The sequence below is a fragment of the Lontra canadensis genome, unplaced genomic scaffold (genome assembly GCF_010015895.1).
Source record: "Lontra canadensis isolate GAN:19392208 unplaced genomic scaffold, GSC_riverotter_1.0 scaffold3, whole genome shotgun sequence".
Lineage (NCBI taxonomy): Eukaryota > Metazoa > Chordata > Mammalia > Carnivora > Mustelidae > Lontra > Lontra canadensis.
Genome location: NW_022630997.1, coordinates 19,847,859 through 19,874,893, shown reverse-complemented (window position 1 = coordinate 19,874,893; position 27,035 = coordinate 19,847,859). Strand labels below are relative to the sequence as shown.

Genomic DNA, 27,035 nt, shown 5'->3' with positions numbered 1-27,035 from the left:
GGTGGGGTAGCAGGCTCCTCGACAAGCAGGGAGCCCGATGTGGGACTCGATCCCAGGACCCTGAGATCATGACCCGAGCTGAAGCCAGAGGCTTCAACCACTGAGCCACCCAGGCGCCCCTACTTATGAATATTATCAACATTGGAAATTTATTTGGGGCTTTACTATGTGTGAGGCACCATGTCAAGTGTTTTAGATAATCTTGTTTAATATTATGACTCCGTGAGGTAGGTATTATCCCCATTTTACAGATGAGAAAACTGAGCCTGGAGGACAGCACATCTACTTGACATTTCTGCTCAAATGCCTCTTTCCCAGAGCAGGGCTCTCCCGCCCCCAGCCCAGCGCTCTCCTCTCCATGTGCCTTCATGCTGCTGCCCCCACTCCAGCACGGCTGTCCCCTCTGACACACTATATCCTTTACTTCTTAGTAGTTTAGCACCTGCCATATGTCACCAGGCCATTCTGGAATCTTTGGCAGTGTTGTACACAGACGTATGGGCTAAGACACGAAAGCAATGCCCAGCTCACAGTATGAGTCCCACCAGGGAATGCCAAGTGACGATTGAATAATTTGCCCAGGTGTGTGTTACCTGGGGGTTGCTCGCCAGAAGGCTTCAGTGGCCGGTCTGAATCACCGCGTTTGCCACTCAACCAGCTCTGGGACCTTGGGGAACTTGTTCTTTCTGAGCCTTGCTGCTTTGGTAAGAAAACAGACGAGTAACATTTATCCCATAGCACGGGTGTGGGGAGTCCTGGGGCCGTTCATGTAAACTTCTGGCCACATGATAGGCGTTCTGTACATGTTAGCTCCTTCCCCCAGGGAGGGCTTTTTTCCTCTTCTTGTTTCTCATTTTTCTCTCATGGTCTACCCTTCCACCCCTTTGCCGTTCAAGCCCCGTTCCCTAGGAGGACGGCTGCTAAAGGAGGGGTTGGTGTGATCTGTGGCGTCAACCAGCCCGTGCGCTGTCCCCGCCTCCTTCCTCTTCGGGGATGTGTCTGTTGCTAAGGAGACACCACCTCAGGCCTGACAGGATATGGCTGGGGTTCTGGCCCACACTGCAGGCGAGAGACTAGAGATAGGGCTGACCCCAGGGAGAGAGAGAAGGGGAGGGACTTGGCTAGCCTCCGGGGCTGGCAGTCTGGGTGGGATGTCACGCTGGAATCTGCTGGAAAAACACAGCTGGCTCCCTAAGAAAATGAAGTGTTTGTCTTCTTGCCTCTGTGGGGCCTCTGGAGAAATGACCAATGGCCCTTTTTGGGAGGCTGCAGTGGAGCTCCTGTTGGGTCACAGTCTAGTGGTGCCGGTTGAGGTGTGATGCCCAGACCCTGGGAGGGGGCCATAGCAGCCAGAGTGACGCATAATCAGACTCTTGGCCCTCAGAATGGCACCTCCCCAGAGCAGGGCTGGCAACGGAGTAGAAGCTTGAAGAAGCTGTGTGGGTGCTTCACGGCTCTGCCTTTGCAAAGGCCGGCCACACCGGCTGGTGAGGGAACTCGGCCTGGACACTACCGCCTCTTCTTGCCGCCCGAGTGGGACTCTGTGATGACTGTCACAGATCCTAGGTCCTTCCCAACCATCCCCTGCCCCTGGGCAGCATGGAGGGATGGTGGATTTTTGTCACCAGCTAGTGACCACCCCCCCTCCCCCGGAACAGGAAGGAAGCATCTGTGTTAAGAGCTCAGGCTGGGGGCCAGACTGCTCTGATGGTGTCCTTCCTCTGTCCAAGCTGGACAAGCCACTTAGCTTCTCTGTAAAACTGGGGTCATCACAGCACTTCCCACTTGAGACTGTTGTGAGGATTACACACGCTGATTCTTCTAAAGACCTTCGATCTGGCCCAGACACACCAAGCTCACTAAACGTGGCTATTCTTCTCATGTGGAGGGTACATTCCTGGGGGAGAGGAGTGTTCTTGGGCAGAATAAAAATGGTATTAATATTATTATTACTAGAATGAGCCGGGGCTGCCCCAGATGGGGCCCAGCTCTGTTCGCACGATCCCCTGTAGGTCTGTGCCACTCGTCAGTCCTGGAGCCATTTTCAATTTTTGTTACAAACTCAAGTCATGTAGAAGGCAAGGGTGATGTGAGGAGCTTGAGCGGGGCTAAGGGACAAAGAAAGGACTGAATTATCTGTGCCCAGAAGGGGTAGGCAAGGGTGTAGGCACCTGCGGGTATCAGAGGAAGGGGAGTTGGACGAAAACGGGATGGGGAGCCTGTGCCTGGCTAGCTTGGTGTGGCTCTGGGGCTAATTCAGCACAGACCAACAAATGTACTGGACTGGGGGGACTTGGCACAGAAAGCCTGGATTCCTCGCCCAGTGGGGAGGCTCTATTATTTGGGGGCAGATAATGCTGAGTTGGATCAGTACTTGCCTGGACTCTGTATCTTTTAGCCTTGTATTTCTCTCAACACAAGCACCGTGGAGGCAGGAGACGTGATGCCCTTCATTGGACCTTGTCACCTTCCTCATGGAAGGGACCCAGTGCTTATCACATAGGAGGTTCTCGATGAACGCTCATTGAATGAATATTTGAATGAGTGAACAGATGCAAGGAGCTTGCTTTCTGGTGTAGCCACCCAATTTAGCTAGATTTTTCAGAAGGCCCCTGTAAGTCCTGCTGTCATCCCATGCACTGGGCTCCTCCATCTGGCTGAAGGAAGACAGTGTGGGGACAGTAAACGTGTCACCTCTACTTACCACTGTATGCCCAGAGCCTAGCTCAGTACCTGGCACATAGTAGCAGCTCAACTAATACTTGTTGAATGAATGAATCACATCCAGAGTAAGCCTTCTTACTCTGGAGCTGGGGTATTGTAGTTGTGCTCTTGACAGCTGGGGGAATTTGGAGCTCCTCTCAGTAACTCATCTGGCCCCCCTCCCAAGCAGAGTATGGTGACACAAATATACCCTGTTACAAGAAACTCGCTGTTATTACTTTAGAAGGTATCCTCTGAAGTTTGCTGCCATCCTGAATTTTCTGATGTCCTTGGCAGGCTGTCTCATGAGCGGTCCTGTCCCTTATTTCTCATGCTGTTGTGTGGAGCCTGTCAATGGACACTGTTATCTTGTCATTTAGCATTACATTTGGAACTACTGCCTCTGTGAGTTTTGGGTTTTACTTATCTTACTATCTTAGATCTACTTGTTCCTTTCGAGAAGGGCAGTAGCTTTCAGAATGACTAGGGAATAGGTTGAGCACTGACAGCCCTGTCTGTTACTCCCTGACAAGACGGTGTGCTAGGAAAGGGCTCTCGCCTTGCCTGGGACCAGCTGGCTCTGTGACCTTGGGCAGATCACTTCATCTCTCTGAGCCTCATCTCTGGGCCCATCCGTGCCTTTATTCTACACGAGCACATAGGATGGGGCTGCCCAGAGGTGGAGCAGTTTTTAAGTTGTTATATGCTTTCCTGTGAAAATGTAGCTGTTTTTATTTTGAGACTTTTCATTTAAGCTCCTGTTCTGAGTGTAAAAACGGTACTACCTATGAGGAATTCATATTTTGTGATTTATTGGGAGTATTATTATTGTATTAGAAAATGGTAGGTTTTTTGTTAAATATGTTTTTAAAATGCTTGCTCTGTTCTTAAATGTGATTTTATTACATCCTGGGGCAACTTTTTTCCCCATGAAGAATAGATCTGTGATTTATAACAAGCCTTCAGTACCGAGGCTGCTTGTGAAGATTTTCTACGGTGTTAACATCGTTCCCAAAGGGTCCCCTGGCTACAGAAGCTTCCTGGTTTCTAAACATATTGTAGAGGAGACTAAGTTGCCAGATTCTTTCTAGAAATCAGGGTAACTTGAGACTAGCCATGTCTCTGTCCAGCCACACACTGAAGGGTCTGAGAAAGGAAAGGGCTTTAGGGATATGCCAGACCAAATCTCTTGCTCTTTCGATTAAGAAAACTAAGGCCCAGTGTAGAAAAGTGACTTCCTCCAGGTAGAAGGCCTGGAATATTCCCTCCATAATCTGCCCCTTGCTCATCCTACAGCCCTTGCCTGGCTCAAACTCCAGCCCCCCAAATGTGAACACTGGTGCACATTCCCAAACCACTGCTCACACTCAGAACAGATATTTCCCCCGTCTCGTGATTTGCTTTCCAAGTGCCCCGGGGATGGAAGGACTACCGCTAATTCAACATTCCAACCAGCATCTACTTGCCCCAGACACATTTTTTTTTTTTTTTTTGCACCAGCTAGGCACTAAATATCCAGCAGAGAGTTTATTGGCATAATTTCTCCAGAAAGTGGCTGGAAGACTTAGCAAGTTCCAACTTTAACATTTTTATCAAGAGTCCCAAAGGGTCACCCTTTCCCCTCCCATCATGACCACCAACTCCAACAAGGCTTTCTCTACCACAACGAGTCAGGGTGCACAGAGCAGAAACAGCACAGGCCAAACCAGCAGGCACACGGTACACGAGTGAATCAACAGCAAGCAACCGCCTGGGAGCCATCTTTGTTAAGGGCAAAATAGGGTCCTTGTGACACTGGAGAATACAGAAAAGACAGGACTACCATGATTCTTTTGAAGAAGTGAAGGAGGGTAGATGGGGTAGGAGGGGAGACTTTCCTTTTCTGTTTTCCTCAGAAAACATGCAAAGAAAGCCTTCACAAATAACTAAGATTACATAAATATCAGTAGCTCCCAAGCTTCCCTTTTCAAAGATGGCCGCCCCTGGGTTCGTTCGGAGGGAGCGCAACAGAATCTGCTGGGCGTGGAGAGAGAGACAGGCAGCGGGAGAGATTTAGATTTCCACAAAGGTTGTTTTTTTTTTGTTTTTTGTTTTTGTTTTTGTTTTTTTTTTTCCTTTATTGATGGGATTTAAAGTGCATATAACTGAAGGCAAAGTCCAAGGCCTAGAGAGAGATACGAGGCCGGAGAGAGAGGCTCAGAGATTCTAAAGGCAGCAGAAGGATACCCACCTAAAAAGGCCACTTGAGCTGCAAAAAGGATGGGAGAGAGAAAGAAAATGGGAAAAAGAGAAAGGGGGTTGGGGTGGGATGAGGGTGGGGGAAAGCATTTGGGAGGAAGAAGACAAACACCAGTTCAGAAATTCAGACAAAGATGAGTAGCAAGAGCTTGTTTCTATCCCTGATAGGAGAAGATGGGCTGGCCTTATGGTACAAACATTTGTTTCAGGGAACATGAGAAGGGGAGGAAAAAGAGCAACTACTTCTGGGCAGGGCGCAGCACCCCAGGGACCCTTCAGATGGTGGGAGTGGTGGCGGTGGGCCTTCTCCAAACCTCTGCTGTGGTCTTCCCTGGAGACCCAGTCGGGGTCTAAGGAGACTCCAGCCAGCCAGGAGAAGTCAGGGCTGGGGACCTTGATCCGGCGCCTCCCCAGAGGAAGGCCACTTGCTTGTGTCACACTGGGCTGTGGCAGGGCCTCACTCACCCACACAGGCTGTGCCGTCCTCGTTGGGCTCGTAGCCCCGACTGCACCTCTTGTTGGTCCGGCACCTGTAACTTCCGTACGTGTTCACACACACGGGCTTGTCTCGAGGGCACACGAATGGGAACTGGATGCATTCATTGGTGTCTAGGAAGTGAGGGGAGTGGCTCACTGGGGAGGTGTGGGGCAGTGGGACCTTGCTCAGCCTCTGTCGCTCCACCTACCCTGTGACCTTGGGCATGTCCTTCTTTCTAGGCCTCAATGTCCTCACTTTAGTCCTTTTGGCTGACTTGTTCTCTACCTGACCTCTACATGTTGGGGGTGTCAGGCTTCATCCCAGATCTTCTATCCACCACACTTTCTGTGGGTGGTGCCTTCATACATGGATGATTCCAGATTCCTGTCTCCAGCCCCTAACCCATCTCTGGGGCTCCAGACTCGTGAATCTTCTGTTCTTCCCATACTCAGTAAGTCCAAAATGGAACTCTAGGTCCTGCAGCCTTCAAACTTCTCCTGCCCACGACCCCATCTCGCCTAAGGCAGTCACACCCCTGTCACCCACTCTGCTGCTTGAGCGCGGATAGGAGTGATTCCTAGTTCCTCCTCTTCCCTTACCTCTGTAGGCAATTTCATAACCAATCCCGCCATTCTGCCCCCTTAGTACCTGTCTGTCAGTCCAGCTCCTCCTCTGCTGCAGTCTACCCCCAGCCCGTACCGCCCGCTGCCCGGAGGTCCGCAGCCACCTCCGGACAGGTGCCCTGGCTGCCGCATTTCCCTCCAATCCAATCTGCAGTCCATCTTCTGAAAATGTGAATGACCCCATGCCACTCTCCTGCTTAACTGCAAAGGGCCCTAGGAACAAAATCTGGACACCTCGCCACCCTCCCTGACTTAGCACTTGGCTCCTTCCCATTCCTTTCATGCACCAGGCCTCATTCCTGCCTCGGGCGCTTTGCTCGGGCTCAAGCTCAGCTCTTTCTGGGGCTGGACCTTTTCCTCCTTCGGGTCTCAACTCAAAGGTCTTCTCCCTGACCACTCTGTCTAGAACAGTACCCAGAGACACCTTTTAAAGGGTTCTTAGCCCATCTCCTCCGGCTGCCCAGTCACAGGTTTGTGGTTCCCCTCACTAGAATAAATGTCTCTGCAGGGCAGGAGCTTAAGGCCTGCATCCCCAGCACCGTGCATGGGCACATAAACATCTGCTGGGTGACAAGAAGGAAGAGGCAGCCCGAAGGGTGACCTCACAGGGTCCTGCCGGTGCTCATGCCAGATGCTGGAATTTCTGTGTCCATGTACCATCTGTTTAGAGCCGTTGGGATGGGGACACGGAGAGTGGAGGGGACATATTTCCTCCCAGGCCACCCTTAGAGCTGTCCTCCTCCACTTTCTCACCTGTGGTCCTTTGCCCACTGGTGCTTTCCACCTGAACACTTTCTCCCCTCTCCCTGCCTGGCAACTGCCCCCCACCCTAGCAGCCAATTCTCAGCTTAGACCTTGTTTCCTCTGGGGCACCTTCTCCGACCCTCTCTAGCTGGTGCAGGGCCCCGCCTCTGGGCGCCCACACCCTCCCCTCCCCCACCCTGCCCCACTCACACTGCGGGGTCATCCCTGTTCACCCCTGTGCCTCTCCCACAGGCTTTAAGCTCCAGGGGGAGCAGGGACTGTGTCTGTCTTGTTGATTCTTAGGTCTCAGTAACAAACCCGCTGGCCTGGGACTTGGGAGCACATGCACAGTAGGTGCTTATGGGTCCCCTCCCTGGGCCCAACTTTTTTCCAAGCTCAGGGCAGGAAGCACTCACAGTTCCCAGAACTGCAGTGATTCTGCCTGCCGGCAGAGAACATCACTGCCCTCTGGGGAGTCATCTTGGCTTCTGGAGCCCCTGGGGCGAACAATGCCTTTCCCGCCCCACCTGTCTCCTCTGGTCTGCAGTCTGAGCTTGGCCAGGGCTCAGGCTGGCATTCCCCGAGGAGATTCTGGCCTCTGCCCCGCACCCTGGTGCCCGCAGGCAACTCACCCAGGCAATGGCCGTTTTCCTGCTGGGAGAATCCTTGGCCGCACTGCAGCGTGGGCAGAAGCAGAGACACAAGTGAGTGAAGAAGAGCCCACCTCAGTTTCCCTCCTCGTCACAGCCGCAGAGCGGCCGTCACCTGGACCCTAGAACGAGGGGTGCTCGTAGCTCTGGGCCTGGGGGCAGCCCCTCCCTGCCAGGACCCCTTCCCTTGCACTGAAAATAGGAGGCTGGGGGATGGCCGAGAGCACATTCTGTTCGGACTCCTGCTCATTTCACTCCTGTGGGGTGCATGTGTCTGAGCTGGGACGCCTAACAGAACCTGTCCCTCTTCAATGACCAGTCCTTGCCCAAACTGCATACAGAGGGATCACCATAGAGCCTGCCCTTTGCTGAGAAGATTTCCACCATCCTAGGTGCAAAGTCTGCTAATTTAGGGGAGTCCAGCTGCTACCCATAGAGCGGGGCGGGGCGGGGTGGAAGTGGGGTGCGGCTTTTCTGGCTCTGAGGCCCAGACACCTTTGCTCACCTCCAGTGGGGCTGGGTCCTGAGGTCTGTCCTCATCCCGGGGGTAGGGGATCTCCAGCACGGAGTTCATCTCCTCACTGGCCACATTCCGGCTTGCCATCTTGCCATCCGGCCACGTCACCTCCACACTGCTGGCTTCATCCTTCCCTGCCGGACCGAAGATAGAACTGAATTTTACATTCTATTTCATGTTAATTAATTTATATTTCCATAGCCACAAACGGCTACCACACGGGACGATGCAGCTCTAGCGCTTACATTCCAGTGGACAGGCCAATCAGCATGAAGCTCTTTTGTGGGGTGCGGGGCGGGGGCGGAGGTAAATCCTGGTGGTAAGCAGGTTGACTTTGCAGTCGTGTGTTCAAATCTTTTTTTTTTTTTTTAAAGATTTTATTTATCTTATTTATTTATTTTACAGAGAGAGAGATCACAAGCAGGCAGAGAGAGGGAAATAGGCTTCCCGCTGAGCAGAGAGCCCGATGCGGGACTTGATCCCAGGACATTGAGCTCATGACCAGCGGTTTAACCCACTGAGCCACCCAGGCACCCTCGTGTGTTCAAATCTTGATTGTACCACTTTCCTGCTCCATTGGAAAGAATGTGGTGAGGGCTGGGCTTCTGGGGGACCTAGGGCCAAATTCCAGCTCTGCCGCTGACTTGTTATATAATCTTGGGCATGTCATTATATTTATATACTTATATTATTTATAATTATAGCCTGCTAGGGGCCACACTTTCTTCTGCCATTGGGAATGGGCCTGCTTCCAGGGAGCGTCCACAATGGTGGGGATAGACAGGCAAAAAGAACATAAATAACGTCAGATACTGAGAAGTTCTGTGAAGAAAACAAAAGTAGAACAAGAGAGTAAAGAGGAACTGGGGCTTGGCTGGGAGCCTTTTCTAGTCCAGGGTGATCAAGGGTGATCTCAGGGAGCAGGCCCTTGAGCTAAGCTCCAAATGAAAGCCGAGGTGATAAAGAACGGGATGGTGGAAGGCCCAGGGGAAGCCCCAATCTGCAGAGCTGAGATGTTTATAGCAGCTAATGGTGAAGCGCAGAGAACATTCACGGAGAATCCTTCCGCACATACCCTTAAAGCGATGGGCTACCTTGGTGGTAGAAAGTAGCCTGGGCAGATCTGTCCGGTGTTTAGGTCGTGTCCGAGCTGGCTGCAGGCCCCTGCTTAAGGCACTGGGGCTGTCACTGCGGCAAAGTCAGGCTAATGGTCATGAACTGGGGTGGGTGGGAGGAGGGGACTGGGCCTCACCTGTGGGGAGAAGCTCTTCTCCTAATCGGTCACCCTGGGAAAAAGGGCAGTGCTCAGCCCAGGTTGGAGAGAGGGTGGGGCCCTCTCGTTGTCACCCTCCAGGGATGACCAGATGTAGGCCTGATGCTCAGGGGTCCACAAACCCAATCACCTGTGGGCTGAATCAACAATACGTCACCCACGTGTTTGTGCTACTTTCCCCGTAATGTATGCAGATACTCTTAGAAAAACAGGGGGAACCAGAAAGTCCTGCTGAATTTCTAGCAGCTCCGGGCCCTTATTGTCCACCAGTGGATTTTACCAGGATAGCTACTATGGGGGCGGAGGGTAGTCTGTGACACATTTTCATGTATAAAAGGAACTCCTGCATTTTAGAAAATGTTGGCAGCCACAGCTAGACTTTAAGGGGAATGTGCGTGTAGACTTCTCTGTGTAGAGGTGCCCCCTTGGGATGGGAGGCCGGGAAGGCCTGGCGCGGAGGCTCCCAGAGGCCCCTTCCGCCCGGAGTCCTAGCACGCCACTCTGGGGCTTCCAGAGGAAGCTGCCCCTTCCGGGCCACGTCACCCAGTGTCTGGGTTCTCCCTGCACTGGCCTCCCCTTTGCCTCGCTGCTGCTGCTGTGTTGTGTGTTAATGAGGGTGGCGACCTGCTCCCACACTCGAAGGTGTCATGGGGTGGGCAGCCCCTGACTCTGAGGGCACTTGGGGCAGTGGCTCCCGGGAGAGACTCCTGGAGCAGACCCAGAAACTAGAAACAATTTCTCCTAACCCTCTCTTCCTCTGCTCCCTCCTTCTATAATTCCCGTGGACACGGGATTAGGGGGTATCACCTATAGGTTTTTTTTCTCTGTTTTCAAATAGTTGCTTGAAGTTAAAGGCACCTGCGTTTTCAGGTTGAACAGTGCCCAAATTAAGTGGCATATATAAAAAGTAAACATGTTTCCATTAAAAAAAGGAGACAAAGAATAGCAAATGTTTCTCACCTAAGCCAAGAGAACAGCTACACGAATACATTTTCCAGACTGACTGAAGTGCCAAAATAACTCAGAAGAGTCACCGAATATTCATAGACAATCGCAAATTTACATTCTGTGTTTACAGCACGTCCTTCAGAGTCCTGCTGCCTCCCTTCCTCCAAACCCAGGGAGGGGCTGGGACTATGAGATAAGTAAGCCAAGGAGAAGGCGTCTCTGTAGGACTCCCTCCTCCACTGCCAAGTGTTCTGCTGACTCGGGCACCCTCTCTGGGGCCTCAGTTTCTTTATCTGTAAGATGGGCGTGCAGCCGAGAGCTCTAGCACTCCTGGGGAGGACAGTCCTTCTTCTTCACAATGTGAGCCCCTCCCTGGCTGACTGTCCCCTCAGCACCCCCAACACCATCATCTCTTAGACATGGAGTCACCCTGTAGTTCCCAAAGCACCCTCATTGACTGGCAATAATACTGGAGAATGTGTCCCCCAAACTGTACCCACTGATCTCAGTGTTAGCACCAGATCCTCTTAGCAGCACCATGCAGAAGGTACTAGATCTCTCATTTCCATTTCAGCGACAAAGGGGCTCAGACCTGGGGAGGTGATGTAAATGGCCCATAGTTCCCCAGCTACGGACATCTGACTCCAAAGCCCGTATCTGTTTTGCCCTTGTTCTCCTCACTTCACCCTCACACCCCCAACAGACCTAGCAGGATTTGGCAGGGCGGAGGTGAAGCCAGGCCCCCGCCTGAAGGAGCTGTATCCCATGGGGGCAAGGAACCAAGTGATTATGTTAAACTGGGAGCACGAAGCCATAGCGTTGGTGCCACTTGGTCAGAGAGGCAGGTGTTAAAAGTCACTTCATTTGAATGTTGCAGGAGGAGTAGGAGTCTGTGAGGCAGAGAAGGGAAGGAAGGAGCCGGTCAGGCAAAGGGTCCGGCATGGTACAGAGGTATGAAAAGGTCATGTGTATTTGAAGATCAGGGAGAAGTTCAAAGTGGGGAAGCAGAGCATGCGAGTGTGAATTAGGCAGGAGTGGGGGAGGTGGGGAGGAGACAGGGACGGACTTCTGTGCCTTCACGTGTGAGGCTTATCTGAATCCTCCTGACTGCCCTGAGAGGTGGGTGTTCTAGCCGCATTCTCCAGGTGTAGACATTGGCAAGAAGTGACTTGCAGGTGTCTGAGTGAGGCCTGGAGCCCAGGTTCCTGTCCCCAGGTTTGGCTGTTCCTTCTCAAGTCTCCAGACGTCTCGGGTCTTTCCAGGCACCGCACAAGGGCAGTGTGGAAGCCGTCTGTCTGCTGGGGCTGTGAGTCAGGGAGTGGAGGAGGCCCCATTCACCAGCGCAGCTGGGAGGCCAAGAGCAGCAGGGAGTCACCTCTGGCAGCTTTTAAAGGACAAAGGCCAAAGAGGCACAGAGAATTGCGCTTTTCAGATGTACCAGCAAAACAGATGGTGGGAATACAGTTGGTGGAATATTTTTGCACTTTAATAAAGCAATTTTTATGTGGGCCACTGAATTTTCCTTCCATAAATGAGCACCAGCAGGCTTGGAGGCTGCTCTGAGTCACTTGCAAACAATTAAAGGAAGATGCTGTAGTATGTGGTGGGGGGACGGGGGTGCCATCATTGCTTGGGGTGAGCTGGCTGGTGAGGAGCCCCCTATGGGGCTGGCAGGGGCAAGCAAGTCGGTGGTGGGTGCATATTTTCACTCTCTGGGTTTGGTTGAGTGACCTCAGCCCTCTGCAAAGCGGGAAATGGAGAGCCAGGGTGTGGGATACGTAGGGTGGGGGCACGGGGCGTGGTGGGGAAGCTAGGATGTCGGTTCAGAGCAACCAGCATGCAGTGGGGACCCCACAGCGGCCGTGAGCAGAAATGCTTTTTCATGAGCCCGGCTGCCCATCTGCACCAGAAGGAGCTGGCAAAGGCCAGGGTGGGCCAGAGCAGGGGTGGGACAAGGCCAGGAGCATCATGGAGCAGGGGTGGGGAGGGTGGTGGCAGACGCCGCTTCTACGGGTGAAGATGAGGGCATTCTGCTCGGCCGAGTGGGACCTCTGGGAACCCCAGAGAATGAAACATCCGCCCAGTGAGGTCCCTGAGTTTTTACTGTAGGTACAAGGCAGCCCAGACCCTCGGGAGTGAGGAGAGCACATGAGGGGCGGAGAAGCTAGTCCTCTGACCTGGGCTCAGTGCAGAGATGAGCAGGACACGCATATGCCCAGGGCACAGGTTGCCGAGGGGCACCCGTGCACAGCCGCCCACGTGTCTGTGTCCAGTTCTCTCGCCACCCATTGCCGCGAAGCCAGTGGGAGGCAGGGGATGAGTCTCAAAGGGAGGAAGGGAGCAGGGTCAGCTGGGGTGAGTGGGAGCATCGTGAGGGCTGGAAGGGCGGCTCTCTTCCCCCCAGAGACCCCCGGCTCCTCACACAGCTGTGTGCCCCACAGTTGTGGCTCAGTCATTTGGAACGACTAGGCAGGCCTTTCTTGTATTTGTGGGCTGGACATGCTCCGAGCATGTCACCCTAAGTGCCACGAAACAAACTGGTCAGGACCAGAAACCATCGAACTGTCCGTCGGGAGGAGACTTGCTCAATGAATGACGAGCGCGCCACACAGTGAACTACTGGGCAGCACCCGAGGGAAACAAAGGAGGGGTACCTGTGTGCAGAACGGCATCTCGGTTATATTGTTGAGGGGGGCAGGAAGCAAGTTTGGAAATAACGGGAAGAACATAATCATTTTCGTTGGAAACAAATCCCCGAGGAGTACTTACCTGTAACTGTGCTCCCATGCATCCTGCATGTAATAAAGTTATATCACGGAGCATGGGCGTGGGAGCAGGCCACCCTCCCACATCCTGCCCTCCACACTCCTGACCCCCTTACCCTGTTCTGCATTTCCTTTTCAATAGCGCTTAACATCTTATAACCTTTCATATATTTATGTAGTCGTTATGTTTATTACATAGTGTATGTTTCCACTAGTTCCACTAGAAGGTAAGATCAATCATGGCAAGGATCTGTGTCTCATTAGGGTTCGGCACATAGTACATGCTCAGTAAATGCGTTTTGATTAAATGAATCAAATGCTACTGGGAGAGGGTGAAGGGAGAAACATTTACTTTTCACTTAATATTCAAAAGATAATGGTGAGATCAGGGGTTCTTTTTCCTTTCTTTGTAATGATGTTATAATTTCTAATTGTCCTATAATCAATATGTGTTATTCCTACAATCAGGAAAACCATTAAATCCTTCTAAGAACGTTTGCAAGCACTGGTCTCCCTGGAAGGCCTCTGGTGGCCCTACCCCAGCCCAGCATAGCCTGGCTTCGGCTTGCCCTGCAGGGCTGAACAACCCCTCTGATCAGCTTGTCCCCTCCAGCCTGGCTCTTGGCTACCCCCACTACCCCCAGCTCGGCTTTGGCTTCCCTCTCTAGGCTCCGTTCCTACCAGACCATTTGGTTAGGTGGGCACCTGAACACACTCCCAGCTCTGGGCCTTTGTTCAAGCCAGGCTAGCCCCTGGGATGTTCTCTTCTGCCACCCTCTGTGCCTTCTAAATCCCTACCACCCAGCTAGACCCCATACTAAGCCCATGTCCTTGGGAAAGCAGGACTATTTCTCCTGTGTTTGTCCTCACGCAGCCCCTGGGCCAATGTGACGGTGCGTCCAGATCTGCCTTGCCCCGGAATTTCTGTGTCCATCTGCCTTTCTCAGCCTGTGAGCCTGGAGGGCAGGGAGTATCTCTTCTTTGTCCCATTTGTATCTTTCCCACATCTCTCTGCATCTCATGGTTTCACTAGTCCCCTGTCTGCCTGTGTGCCCCATCCTCTCTCTTTCCTCAACCTTTCCTTTTGTCTGGCCTTTCCTTGTGGCTCCCTCTCTTCCCACCCCATTGGCTGCCCCTCAATCAATCAGGAAGGTTTGCACTATGCTGGATCCATGAAGGAGAGACCCTCTTGGGTTGGGGACCTTGGAGCTGCAGGGATGGAGCCCACCTGCTTCTGGCTGTGTCCCTCCTCCTGGTCCTGCTGCCAGCTCTGCCGCCTCTGGGACTCTCACTGCCAGGCCCAGGGCTGACCCATAGGGACCAGTTCCTAAGAGCAGCCTTCCTTCCGTGACTCTCTGGGAGTGGATCCTGGCAACGGAGAGGAGCTTACAGGGGGACTCATGGAGCAGTTTGAGCTGGAGTTCAGAGCCAGAACAAATCCCCTGGCCTTGCAAGGTATCGAGGATTGGCAGTCTGGAGGGGCTCCCAACCAGGGGCAGCATCTCTAACTTGTCCTGACACTGCTATGTGGAACCTCAATTTCCTTGTCTATACAGTGGGGTGGGAGCTGCTGTCCAGCTGGATACTGGGTGAACATCCCACCTAGGATACCGCGGCTGTTATCCTGGTGACTGGATGGCCTTGCATGGGTCTCTTGGTAACTGAGGGGACATGGATGTCCAGGAAGAAAGAGGCAAAGCAGGAGGACCTTGGCTGGGTCCATGCAGAGCAGCTCTGGGAGGTCAAGACCTTAAGTTATGGTGGTCAGTGGTGACCAAGGAGTCGGGATCCAAATCCGGCCCTCTCTACTTTCTGGAGATGGGATTTGGGGCTGGTTACTTAGCCTGAGCCTCAGTTTTCTGACCTGTGTAAAGGGTTATGATTTATCACACTGCGGTAAGAACTGCGTGAAGTTTCTTGTGTGGAGTCCATTAGCCCAGAGCCTGGCACATGCTTAGCGCTCAAGGACAGTCAGCTACGGTGTTCGGCGAGAGAGGACTATGTATTCAAGTCTGTACTTGGCCAGTGTAGCAAATGGTTACCTTAAAAGTGACAAATGCTTCAACAGAGAGCTGACCCATCCAGGGTGAAACAGCCCAAAAACATGCTCATCGAACCAGGCCCTGGGTCCCCTAAAACTTTATGCTTCTTTTCCAGACTGCATAAATATTATGCGTTCCTATAAAAGTTGGAACACACGCACAAAACATACAGAAGGAAATAAAAATCACACTGTCGGGTGGGTCTGAATTTGAACGTCAGCTCTGCCACCCATCGATCACGTGACCTTGGCAGGTTTCTTAACTGCTGTGATCTTCAGTTTTCCCATCTGTAAAATGGGGATAAGTAATGCCCGTCTCTCAGGGGATTGCGAGCATGAAAGGACATAATAAGAGCAAAATGCCTCCCAGAATGACTGAGAGTTACTAAGTCAGTCCAGCCACTCAGAATCACGTTCCTACTTCCTGCTTTTTCCATTGTCTGTATGATGTATAATATTGTGTATAATATTAATATATACATGTATATTAACTTCAGACCATGTTGTCTACTCTTCCAATGTTAATATTATATCTCCCCATGAGCTGCTAACACATGGGACAGGGTGTCTGACTTGGAGCCCAGGTATATTCGATTCAGATGCTTTCTTAACCGCTGTGTTTTAATAAAGTGACTCTTGGCTCCTCCACACTTTTTCCAGGATTGCCCCTCCTCCCAAGAAGGCTTGTTAGACATTCCTACCCTCCCACACTATTCCCTCCCCAATGCATTTCTTTAAAGACGTTTGATGTTGAAATAATTCTAGATTCTCGGGAAGTTGCAAAGATAGTACAGAAAGGCCCTGTGTACCTTTCCCCCAGTTGCCCTCAAAGGTTAGAGCTGTGCCCCTGTAGCGTGATACCAAAACTGGGAAATCGACATTGGTACCGTGTGTAGTTTTATGTCATTTTATCACATGCGTGGATTTGTCTAACAACCATCACCAAAATCAAGACACAGGACTGCTCTATCACCCCAGAAACCTCCCTCAGGCTGTCCCTTTATGTGGCCTTACCCACCCCTGGCAACCACTGTTCTATTTTCTGTCTCTAATTAAAAAAAAAAAATTAAGACTTTATTTATTTATTTGAGAGGGAGAGAGAGAGCATGAGAATGGGGAGGATCAGAGGGAGAGGGAGAAGCAGACTCTCCACTGAGCAGAAAGCCCGAAGCAGGGCTCGATCTGGGACTCTGGGAACCGCCCAGGATGGTGACCTGAGCTGAAGGCAGGCGTTTAACCAACTGAGCCTTCCAGGTGCCCCTTTGTCTCTGTAATTTCATCATTTTGAGAATATTATATAAATGGAATCAACAGTATGGGCCTACTTTATGAGATGGGCCTTCCCCCCCCACTCCTTGTGATGCCCCGGAGAGCTATTCAAGCTGCTACGTGTATCAGCAGTTCCTCCTCCTTATTGCTGAGTAACATTCCTGGTGCGGATGGACACCGGTTTGTTGAACCGTAACCTATTACTGGGCGTCCTCCGGGTGCTTCCAGTCTGGGCGGCTGCCGACAAAGTTACTGGAACAATCTTGCATAGATTTTATGTGACAGAAGTTTCTGTTCATCTGGGATAAGTACCCCAGAGTGCAATGGTTGGGTCTTATAGTAGTTGTGGGTTTGGTTTTTTCTTTTTAAAGAAACCGCCAAACTGTTTTGCAGAGTGGCTGTACCATGTTGCTTTCCTACCAGAAATGCACCGGCGAGCGCATTTCTTCACACCCTGGCGGGCATGTGGTGTTATCGCTATTTTTGGTAGCTGTTCTGATAGGTGTGTGGCGATGGCTCATGCACACGACAGGTGTACGGGATCACTGTTCACGTGCTGTCTATCTTAAGCCTATAAACACAGAGTACGATTTGCTTGCTTCCCTTCTCCAGACAGGAACCAATTCCAGCTAAGGGAAGGCACCTGTGGTTTGGGGAGGCTTTAATCACCAAGCCGGCCCCAAGAGGCCAAGACCACAGCTGGTGTGGACAAGTCTGCAGGGCAATGTTCCAACAAGGCCCCAGTCTTGGACTCAGGGATGATTAAATACTCTGACCCGAAGGTGAACGAATTCAACCGAGGACTGCAGTGGGGGTCCATGCAAAGAGCAGGGCATGGAAACCTCCCTCTGGAGTTCAGGTTCATTTCGGAGCAGGGTTGCCTGCATGGCTGGTGTCTGCTGCAGCCTCGCCGGACCTGGATGTACCATACACTGGCAGCCCTCCGCTCCCGAGCATGCTTCAGGATACACTTTCAGGAGCCCACCACCATCTGGGCGCGAAAGCCCATTGCCTGCCCCATTGCCTGCCCCATCCCCCGCCCTGACTCACCTAAGCCGAAGTGCGCCACGGGCTCCATCTCACACAGGTAGCCCGAACCCCCGTCGATAATCCTCAGGTGGGCTCCACTCCTCTTGGTGTAGAGCACGACCTTAGCTCCCCGGGCGAAGGCCCCGAACCGAGTCCGAGGTACCACTCGCAGCCAGTTGTTGCTGAAGCCCTGCAGGGAGGGAGGAAGGCAGGTGAGTATCAGGGGGTGGGGGGCAGGAGGGGCAGGGAGGAAGGAAGGGGAGGGAAGGAAGGGGGGGCAGACGGAAGAGAGAAGGAAGGTGAACGAGGCACAGGTGGGCTGAAGTTTGGAAAGAGAGGAACTGAAAAAAATGAGGGAAAAGCCAAGAGGCTCAGGAAAAGCAGTTTTTGGAGAAGTGCCGGTGGACAGCGGAGGGGCCGAGAGTTTCTCCCACGAAGGACCCCTTCTTGGAGGCTTACTGTGTGTGGCTGCGATTTATTTCCTGGGTTTCTATTTCCCAGCATGCTGGGCAAGCGAGTATCCCCGGGGCCTCTGCCCTCGTCCGCCTTAGACCCAGAGGAGCACACGGGGTCGCGCTCCACGGGCCCCGGGGCGCATGCGCACCTGGTTCCCCCGGAAGACAGACAGCGGCTGAGCCATGGACTCCCCGTGGGACAAGATGAGGTCCAGCATCCCGTCTCCATCGAAGTCTGTCACCACACCCCCTGCAACAAGGCAGATTTCACTCTGGCCATTGGCCAGGAGACCCAAGAGGGAGAGGGGCTCCCGACAACTGCCCAGTCATGCACGTGCCCCCCTGGGGGGTAGGGGGAAGCTGAGAGCACAGCGTTGGGGCAGGAAGCCGGGGGAAAGCCTCTGTCCTCGGATTTCTCACAGCCGGCTCATGACAGGAGATCATGAAAGGGGCTCCCTTTCCTTTCCCTGAACTTCGCATGGAGACAGTGGGTGCCAACCGCTCAGACCATGAGGACTTCTTCCTCATCTATCACACACGCCCTTTGCCTTTGTAGCTGTTGTCCATATGTCATGTCTGCACATTCATGGGCTCCTGTGGGTCCTCACTACCACACAGGTAAGGAGGGCAGATGGCATTATCCCTTCCATGCATGTGCAGGGTAGGACCCACAAGGTGAAGCACCTCTTCCAAGACCACAAGTGAGGCAGTGGCAGGATAGAGGCTTGGGACTCCCGTTCCAGTGCTCTTTCTCTGACACCAGGCTGAATACCAAGAGGGGAAGGGTCAGACTGCAGGACCCGCAGCCTCTCCTTTCTATCCCTGCCTGGCGCCAGAGAACCTACCGCCCATGGATTTCCAGAACCCCACACGGATCGTTGGTTTCCCTGCTTCCAGCCCAAGGCTCCCAGGGGCTCACCCAACCCTTGGGTGTTAGCCTTCAGCATGGCAGGGAAGGTGGGGTCCTGTGCTCTAGGGAGCTGGCAGCCCTAGCCCTCTTGCCCTCATCCCATGCCCAGGCAGAGCAGAGACAGAGGAGGGAAGGCTGGAGCCCCCAGGTGCCCTCACCTGTGCCCCGACCCTCAGGCTCCAAGGCATCACCAGGATTGAGCTCCTCGATGAGGGGGTCGCCGTGTTCCCTGCGAATGACCCTGCAGGAGAGGAGACAGGTCGTTCCCAGATGACTAACGTCCCGGCATGGCACCCGCGGGCCCCCTGAACCCAGAGGTCCACTTGCTCCCGTCTCTGTCCCCTGAGCAGCCCCGGGGCCCCACGTGGACGCCTACTGAGCCACCATCTGCTCACAGAGCCTGCCTACACCCTGCCTGTTCCCTTCCTGGGTTTTAATTTACGTTGGTAAATATTGATTTTTCTTTCTCTAATGGATGAGTTATAGACAGCCTGGGCAAGGGCAGTTGATGGATGGAGAAGGGGCAGGGACTCAGCTACCTTCAACTGACCTTCCCCTTCCTTCAAGTGGCCCTGGGCTTCTGAGTTCTGGGTGTAGCCAGGATTCAAACTGTTCAGATGCCACCTCCTCCAAGCCCTCCCTGACGATCCTGTGGGAAGCAGGACCTTCCTGCTCGGCTTTTGTCACTTCCTGCCTTGTGGTCAAGCTCTGAGCGAGGGCCTCTTCTCTCTCCAGTTGGATGGGAGCTCTTCACAGGCTGGGACCACGTGTTACTGGTTCTTGCATTTTCCCGGGCACCTGGCACAGCGCGTGGCCCCCCTGGGAAGCTCTGCGAGTGTGTCTGCAGGAGGCGAAGATGAAGTCCAGCAGCAAAGAGGGCGGAAACGGGTCCCTTTGAGCTGCAGGGGTTCTATTTTAAGCTCTGAATCACGGCAATACTTGCTTCAGAAAAGCCCACTGTGAGCGTCTTGCTCTGTCTCCGCACCGAGCTCAATGCTGATGATGGTGGCGAGTTTCCCCCGATTTTTCTCACTCGTTAGATTCTTACAGCCTTGGCTGCTCTGGCCTGGATGTGTGGAGCAATACTGGGGGAGCTAGGGGGCTAGGACGGATCTGATCTCTACCCCTGTGACACTGCCAATGGCTCTTGTCCGCCCAAGTCACAGAGTCACCAGCGGGCTGAGCCGTGGCCAGTGACTTCGGGCAGGGGGGCAGGGGTCCCCTGAGCTGGAGCCTGTGGTGGCCGGAGGGCAGGGTGCAGGGGGTCTGCCTGGGAAGGGCTCACGCTACAGCTGCGTGGAGGCCAAGACACTAACCCATGGGACCACTATAGGGTGACCCTGTCCTCGTCCATGGCAGCCCCGGGCCAGCCTGCCCTCGGGGTGGCCAGAGGGAGGCTGGGTGGTGTGACAGAGCCAGGTGGGCAGGCGGATGGGGGAGGGGCCTGGGTCCTCAGGCCACAGTGACAAGATCACTAGACTCCCTTGTGCTCAGCGGCCCTGGCGAGTGACACTTTATTAGCCAGAGAAGGAAAGTAGTATCTCTGTTAAGGAGCAATTGATCTTCCGCAATTAATCTGGAAGTTGTGAATAAGCTTTTTCCAAGGCACCTAATTAGTAAACCTGGTGCCTTTGGGGGGTGATTACTTCCAGTCAGGATTGATGCTTTGTTAATAATCATATTTTAAAACATGCTTAGTCACAGCTCTTGCCTTTTATTAATAGTTGGGCCCCCTCCTGGGGTAGAGGATGGGGGCCCTGCGGAGCTGAGCCAGGTGACTGGGCCCATTTCCTGAATCCAAGGCCCCTTGCTCCCCTGCCTCCTCTCCCCACCGGCTCCTGAGCCCCAGTAGCATGTTTTAGGCCAGGAACAGGGTTGTCTCAGACCACATGGGGCCTGAGGTTCCCCAACAGCAGTTCTCAAGCTTTGGTGTCATTAAGAGTCACCTGATGCCCAGTGCACTTGTTAAAAACAGAGGTTTCTGGGCCTCACCCTGGAGATTCTGATTCAGGAGATCTGGGTGGACCCCGGAATGCTGTACTTTAAATAAGCACTTTGGGTGATTCTGATGCAATGGTCTCTGGGCCCCTCTTAGAGAAGTATTGCCTTCGAACTTCCAACCTTTCCTCCCCAGATGTAGGTGCTTGCAGATTTCTTCCATCTGTCAATCCCTTTTCCTGGTCTACCATTGATCGTCTCATCTAGCATTTCCCAAGGGATTTTTGCGGAGTACCAGTCTCAAGAATAAAATCTTTGAAAGAGGTGTCCTGTGGTCAAATCTGTTTGGAATACTCCATCTTCCTTTCAGAAATTAAAAACACTCATGCTTGTGTTAAAGGCTCTGAGAAGTCCTGCAGCCAGTAAATCTGCCTGTCTTTGCTAACCCCAGGCGCACCCTAACAAATTTGACTCTGTAACTCCTTTCTGTGGTGACGTGGATTTCTCTCCCGTAGAGCTTGGGTTCTGGGCACACATTGGGCCATGTCCCTCTGCCTGTTTCCCCCACAACAGCAGGAGGCCAGCTTCCTGCCCCCGATCTGCCCTTCATTCCACAGCCTCTTGCTCAGTCCCTCCTTCCCTCCTCTCTGTTCCTTCATCAGGGGACCGTCGGGAATCGGCCCTAGGAACTCCCCTCTGAGTCCTACACCTTGTTCCCAACTCCCAGCCCCTGAGATTGAGAAGTCACTGCCAGGCTGCAGTGCCTACCGGAAGAGACGGTTGGCTGAGGAGCTGCGGTGGGCGAAGTTGTTGAAGAAGATCTCCAGCTCCTGGTCATTGTCAAAGTCAGCGGCGATGACGGTACGGACCGGGGATGGCATGGAAAATTTGGGCGAGGCGATGTCCTGACGGAGGAGAGGGTGCAGGTCAGCAGACAGAGGTGTGTGTGTGTGTTGGGGGGGGTGCAATCCAAGAGAAGAGACAGCCCACCTAACACCTCCTCTCTCACCTCCCCTTGAAGGGACCTGTGGTGGTAGCACCCAGGAGCACAAAGACCCTGGGTTGCTTGTAGGACAAGAAGGTGAGAGGAACAATCCCAGTTCCCACCAGCAGAGCACCTGGCTGTTCCCTGGTCAGAGTCACACGCAGCCCTCCCATCGAGGTGGGGCAGATATCAGCATTTCCATTTAACAGGCAAGGTGATGGTGTCCTGGGGGAGGGAGGGGAATCACCCATGGTCATGGCTAATGATGGGGCGGTAGCTGGGGCTTCTGACTCAAGATGCTATGTCCCTTCCTCCTCTGCAGGAGAGTCAGAAGCGGGGGCTGGGGGGTGGGAGACGCTGGAAAGTGCTCTGCACTTGAATCCAGGCTTCTCTCCCGACTAACCATGTGATCTTAGGTAAGTCATTAACCTCTCAGGTCTCACTCTCTCCGTCAGTAACATGGGGCTAGGAATAGTGTGGCTCAGGCTGTGAGCACTGCGTGAAAAATGCCTGGCAAGCACTGGGCATGAACCAGATCCTTGGCACCGGTCCTGGCCTTGCTCGTGCCATCAGTCCCATGGAAAGCAAGAGAGGGCTTCTAGCTGTGTTTTTGCTGCTATCTTAAGTTTTTTTCCTGAAAGTCTTTCAATTTTTTTGAGACCCTTGCTCTAGGGGTTTGTAGTATCAGATACACTTGTCTGGGGTTCATGGGGAGACCCCAGGCCCAGGAGAGCCCAGGTTGGACCTCGAAGTGCTGACACAGCCTTGGAGGACCCGGCAAAGGGTCTCAGGGGTGGGATTTCCTTTTGAAAAAGAAGAAGAGGCGTAGAGAGCAACCTTCTGATTATAAGAATATTCATCACAGATACTTTTGTCTCTTAAAGATTCTAGCAACCTGTCTGGCTTTCAGGGCCCACCTGGAAAGGGTTGGGAAGGGACAGCTCATGTTTCCGGGAGTGCCCCTCTTGCCCACTGGCCTGGCCCTGCTCCTTGGCCTCTCACTGCAGGTCCCCCCTCCAACCAATGCAGGAAGGAGCCAGCCTGGGAAAGCTGGCGAGCTGCCTGTTCTGGGGAGCCCAGGAGGGAGGTTGTCCCCATCAGCATGGTAATGAGGCTGATTAAGAGCCTGGCCACTTGGCCAGGGTGGGCTGAGCAGGGCCTTAAGAGCTGGAGAGAAAGGGACCTCAGGATCTCTAAGTCCTTATTATTCTATTGATCCTATAAAAATGGAAACCTACATAGTTCCCTCCGGCTTCCCCCTGGACGCCCGGGCTTCTGAGATAACGTATGTAAAGCGCTTAGCACAGTTCCTGGCACATGGAAGGCACCTGATACATGGGGCGTCTATTATCATTGTTTTTGCTCCTGTGAGCTCTGGGGAGGGGCCACCAGGAGGCAGGGCCTTGTTTCTCAACCACAGCACACTGATGTTTGGTCCTGGATCATTCCTGACTGGGGGGCTGTCCTGTGCGTTACAGAACATTTGGCAGTACCCCTGGGCTCCACCCACTGGATGCCAGTCACACCCCTCTCCCATTTGTGACAACCAAAAAGTGTCACAGACACTGTCCCCAGACACTGTCAAATGTCCAGGGGAGAAAATGACCCCTGGTGGAGAACCTGAGTTAAGACAAAAAGCTGGGCGCGGGGGGCGGGTGGTTGCGCCTGGGTGGCTCAGTCAGTTGAGCATCTGACTCTTGGTTTTTGCTCAGGTCATGATCTCACGGATCATAGGATTGAGCCCCACATGGAGCTCTGCATCTGCTTCTGCGCTCAGTGGGGAGTCTGCTTGAGGATTCTGTCCCTCTGCCTTCCCCCAGCTTGTGCGTGTGTATGCCCTCTCTCTCTGTCTCTAAAATAAATAAATCTTAAAAAATAACAAAAAGCTAAATAAGGATGAAAATCATCCTGGATCCCGGGATCAACTGCTTGAGTTCAGGGCAGGCCTCCTTCTCACCCAGAGAGCCCAGGTCTCAAGGGAGGAGGGAGCTGCTGGGCCTGAGCGTCCCCAGGTGGCTGCTACAAGGGAGGAAGCTTGCGGCGGTGACCCAGACAGAAGGGTCTCAGAGACTCCCCTGGGACCATGAAGCATCGGGAAAATGCTCACTCCCACGGGGGACTTTGGCAAGACCTAGGTACCTCCAGAACCATCCAGACTCACTGAGATCAGTTTCAACCATCCCATGAGAGCTCCAGGAGAAAGCTCCAAACTCCAGCTCACCAGGGGGTGGCACCCAACAGTCTCTTTGAAGAATTCTTGGCATCACAGTCTGTTGACAGCTCAGGGAGGGGACACAGACAGGGACTGGGGGTGCCCGCCACCTGCCATTTGTCTTCGGGGGCCATGGGGGCTCCGGAGCCTCAGCGTTCCATGTGTCCCTCTCTTGCCCACCGCATCCTTAGCCAGAACTTAAACTTGAAAAGATCAGGTTCTTCAGGAGCCACCTGGAAAACTACTGCCAATCCAGGAACGAAGCCCAGAACCTTCATTGCCCTGTTCCTGCCCACTGTGGGATGTTGCTCTCCCTCCTCTGCCAGTGGCTCTCCCTGCCCCGGGCACTAGAGATGGTATGAAGCCCAAGCTGGACTCCATCGTCTTTCCCTAGATGTTGCCTTCACTGTGGCTGTCCTGCCTCCAAGCCCTGCAGAGCCACAAGCCCCTTCTCAGCCTGGTGGGAGGCACAGGCAAGGTGGCATCCTTAGGACATGCCAGGGCCGCACGCAGTGCTGTGGGGATGGGTGGAAGGGGGCGGGGAGGGAGGGCGAGGTCCCTTCTTACCCGAAAGCGGACCTTCCCATGGGCACTCATCTGCAGGTAGAGCCGGTGGGGGCCATTCCAGTTGCCATAGACAATATCCACTTTGCCATCTCGGTTGAAGTCGGCTAGGGCGACACCTCGCCCATGCTGGTGGGGGTCGTCCACACCTGGGGAGGAACGACAGGGACCCTCAGGGCTGCATCCCCTGCAGGCCCTAAAAACGCTCGCCTTGCTAGAGCTCCTTGGAGAGACACAGGGAGGGTGACCCTTGTGCCCACCCTGCCCTCCCAGGGGGCAGACGGGAAGCCCTAGCCGCCAGCTCAGAATTTCTCCCTGGGGGCAGGAGGTGGGACAGCCGCGTGGTTGCAAAGGGAATCAGACTTGCCTTCAGTGGCATCCACCCAGCAAGCACACAATTTTCACTCAGTTTGGGGGTAGCATGGGTCGGGGAAGGGGACTTGCAAAGTCTGGAGGACCAAAGGCCCCTCCAGCTACTCCAACGCTGCCACTGGGGTATAGTAAGTTGGTCATCACCCGTTGGCTTAAATCTCTCAGTAGCTCCCCAGTCTTGTTGGGTCAAGTTCAAGTGCCTGGGGAGCACAAGGCCCCCACCCACCCTATCTGGTCTTGATCTGGTACCCCTTCCCCTCCCCCCTTACTCATAAACTCTGGTGACCTGTGCTCCTGTCATTCCTCAAATGAGCCCTGCCCTTTCTGGCTTCTGGGCCTTTGCTCAAGCGTGTTGCTGCTCCTGGAATGCTCTTCGCCCGGCTATTGGTTATCTGGTTCCTTGTTTTTCTTCTGTTCTCAGCTACTTTGTCACCTCCTCAGGGAAGCCTTCCCTGACTACTCCCATGAAAACAGCTCCTCCCAGCTACTTTGGTATTTGTCCTGACAGCCTCTCATTCTTTCCCTCCACTGTGCTGATCACAGCGACCATCGGGTTCCTTTGTGGTTTATCTGCTTAGTGTCCGTTTCCCCACAAGACCTTATACTCCATGAGGTCAGGGGCTGTCTTCTGGTTCACCGTATTCACGCAGCATCTGACCAGTAGTTTTCAGTAAATACTTGCTGAATGAATGAAGAGACATAAATAATTTGCCAGAAGGCTTCTGGGGATGTGGGTGACAGCAGAGGAAATGCCGCATCATAACACAGAAACCCACAGCGTGCCTTGGGAGCTCGGGGAAGAGAAGCCTGTGTGTCCAGTGTCGCTGGCTTCTGCTGTCCCTGCATCTGCCAGTGTCCACTGAGCTGACCCTGGTGGAGGACAGGGGCTGGCTTTGCCTAGAGGGATGGCCTGACCTCCCGGCTGCCTGAGGCAGATATGTTCCGTCAGGCCAAGTGTGGAGCTGAGAGGTGCTGGGTGCTGGTTCTCAATACCCATGCTGACTCTCTCAGAGGACAAACTGCCGTTGGTTATCGGGCCCTCAGAGATGGGGTGGGCGATAGGACAAGATAATGGAGGGGAGAATCACAGAATCCAGGGTCCAGGGAGCTCTTGCCAGCGGCAATCACAGAACTCCTGGGGACGGGAGCCAGCGGAAGGTGCGAGTGGGGCCCCCTGAGCACCTTGGATGCTGAGTACCCTCTCGGGGGAGGGAAGGATCTGGACAATGGGTGGGAGATGTGGGGAGAAGAGGCAGTGTGCCCTAGGCTTGAGGAAGAGGCTTTTCCAAGCAGGGGGCAGCCTCTAATCTCTAGGATTAATACCCCATTAATTCTCTACAAAACTCCCCAGCCCAAATGTCGGTGGCCTTCTGTGTTGGCCCATTTCTCTCCTATCTACGAGGCACTTTGACAAGGAGCTGGTTCCCTTTCACGGGAATAATCGGTGCCAGGCCGCATTTCACAGCAGCATCTGTTTGGGTGACGAATGCCCTCTTGACATGTCTTGTTAAACCCCTGCGATCATTCTGACTTTCAATTACGGGCCTAGCACCTTTCCTCTCTCCTCCCGCCAGATACCTTCTCCCACTCCAACTTGCTCGCTCACCTCTGCTCCCATCTCTTTAACACCTTATCAAATCCTCTAGGTTTACTCCACCACCACCTCCCCTTCATTTTATGATTTTTCAGCAATGAGAAAATTTGCTGCCAGAGTATATAGCCCTGTGGGGGGTGTGTGTGTGTGTGTGTGTGTGTGTGTGTGCATGCCAGGTGGGAGGACAGGCCAGGGGAGCTGCCTCCAGCTCTAGCTCTGCCCAGGAAGGAGGAGAGGGAAAGGCACAAGGCAAGTGGACAGGCTCCAAGAGGAGGGGTGGTGCTGGAAGTGAGCACTCTCAAGCAGAGAGGTGGGGGATTACGATCTTGTAAGTCAGGGAGGATGGATTGGCAGACGCTCAGGGATTTGATGCTCGCTGTCGGCACTAGCTGGAGCTTGTAGGACCTTTGATCTATGTGTCTAATCCCCGCTCACCTCTTCTTCTGGAGGGTAGCGCTCGCCTCTGTGCTGCCCTGAGAAGGGTGAAATCAACCCTTTCATTGGCAAGGTGGGGAGGAAGTGGGTGGAGAGAAGTGGTCAAAGGGCAGGCTGATTAACACCCACAAACTTTCATTAAGTGTCCCTTCCACCATTCAGCAAGATTTACTTGGTGACTGTGGTGTGTCAAGAATGAACAGTACAGTGTCCCGTCCTTGTAGACCTAGATTATTCTAGCAATGTAGAAGCCTGATCGAGATGTGCATGTAAGGGCAGTGTGAATGCAGAT

The 27,035-nt window shown here is 53.4% G+C and overlaps 1 protein-coding gene across 4 annotated transcripts in view; it reads right to left on the bottom strand.

Annotated features, from left to right (window-relative positions):
• The window catches only part of CRTAC1 (cartilage acidic protein 1), a 147,778-nt gene that overhangs the window by 9,539 nt on the left and 111,204 nt on the right, over positions 1–27,035 (bottom strand). The window contains exons 7-16 of one of the 4 annotated variants that reach the window (XM_032882817.1): positions 24,346–24,491; positions 21,350–21,486; positions 18,802–18,884; positions 17,883–17,983; positions 17,300–17,468; positions 7,942–8,087; positions 7,419–7,461; positions 5,407–5,550; positions 4,934–4,951; positions 4,216–4,497 (exon numbers count right to left, since the gene is read on the bottom strand). In XM_032882817.1, the coding sequence (XP_032738708.1) occupies positions 4,436–4,497; positions 4,934–4,951; positions 5,407–5,550; positions 7,419–7,461; positions 7,942–8,087; positions 17,300–17,468; positions 17,883–17,983; positions 18,802–18,884; positions 21,350–21,486; positions 24,346–24,491 (1,049 nt within the window). In that variant the 3' untranslated portion in view covers positions 4,216–4,435. Of the gene's footprint in view, positions 1–4,215; positions 4,498–4,789; positions 4,952–5,406; positions 5,551–7,418; positions 7,462–7,941; positions 8,088–17,299; positions 17,469–17,882; positions 17,984–18,801; positions 18,885–21,349; positions 21,487–24,345; positions 24,492–27,035 lie in introns of those variants that run through there. The other 3 variants (XM_032882826.1, XM_032882808.1, XM_032882798.1) reach the window with 3 other exon arrangements.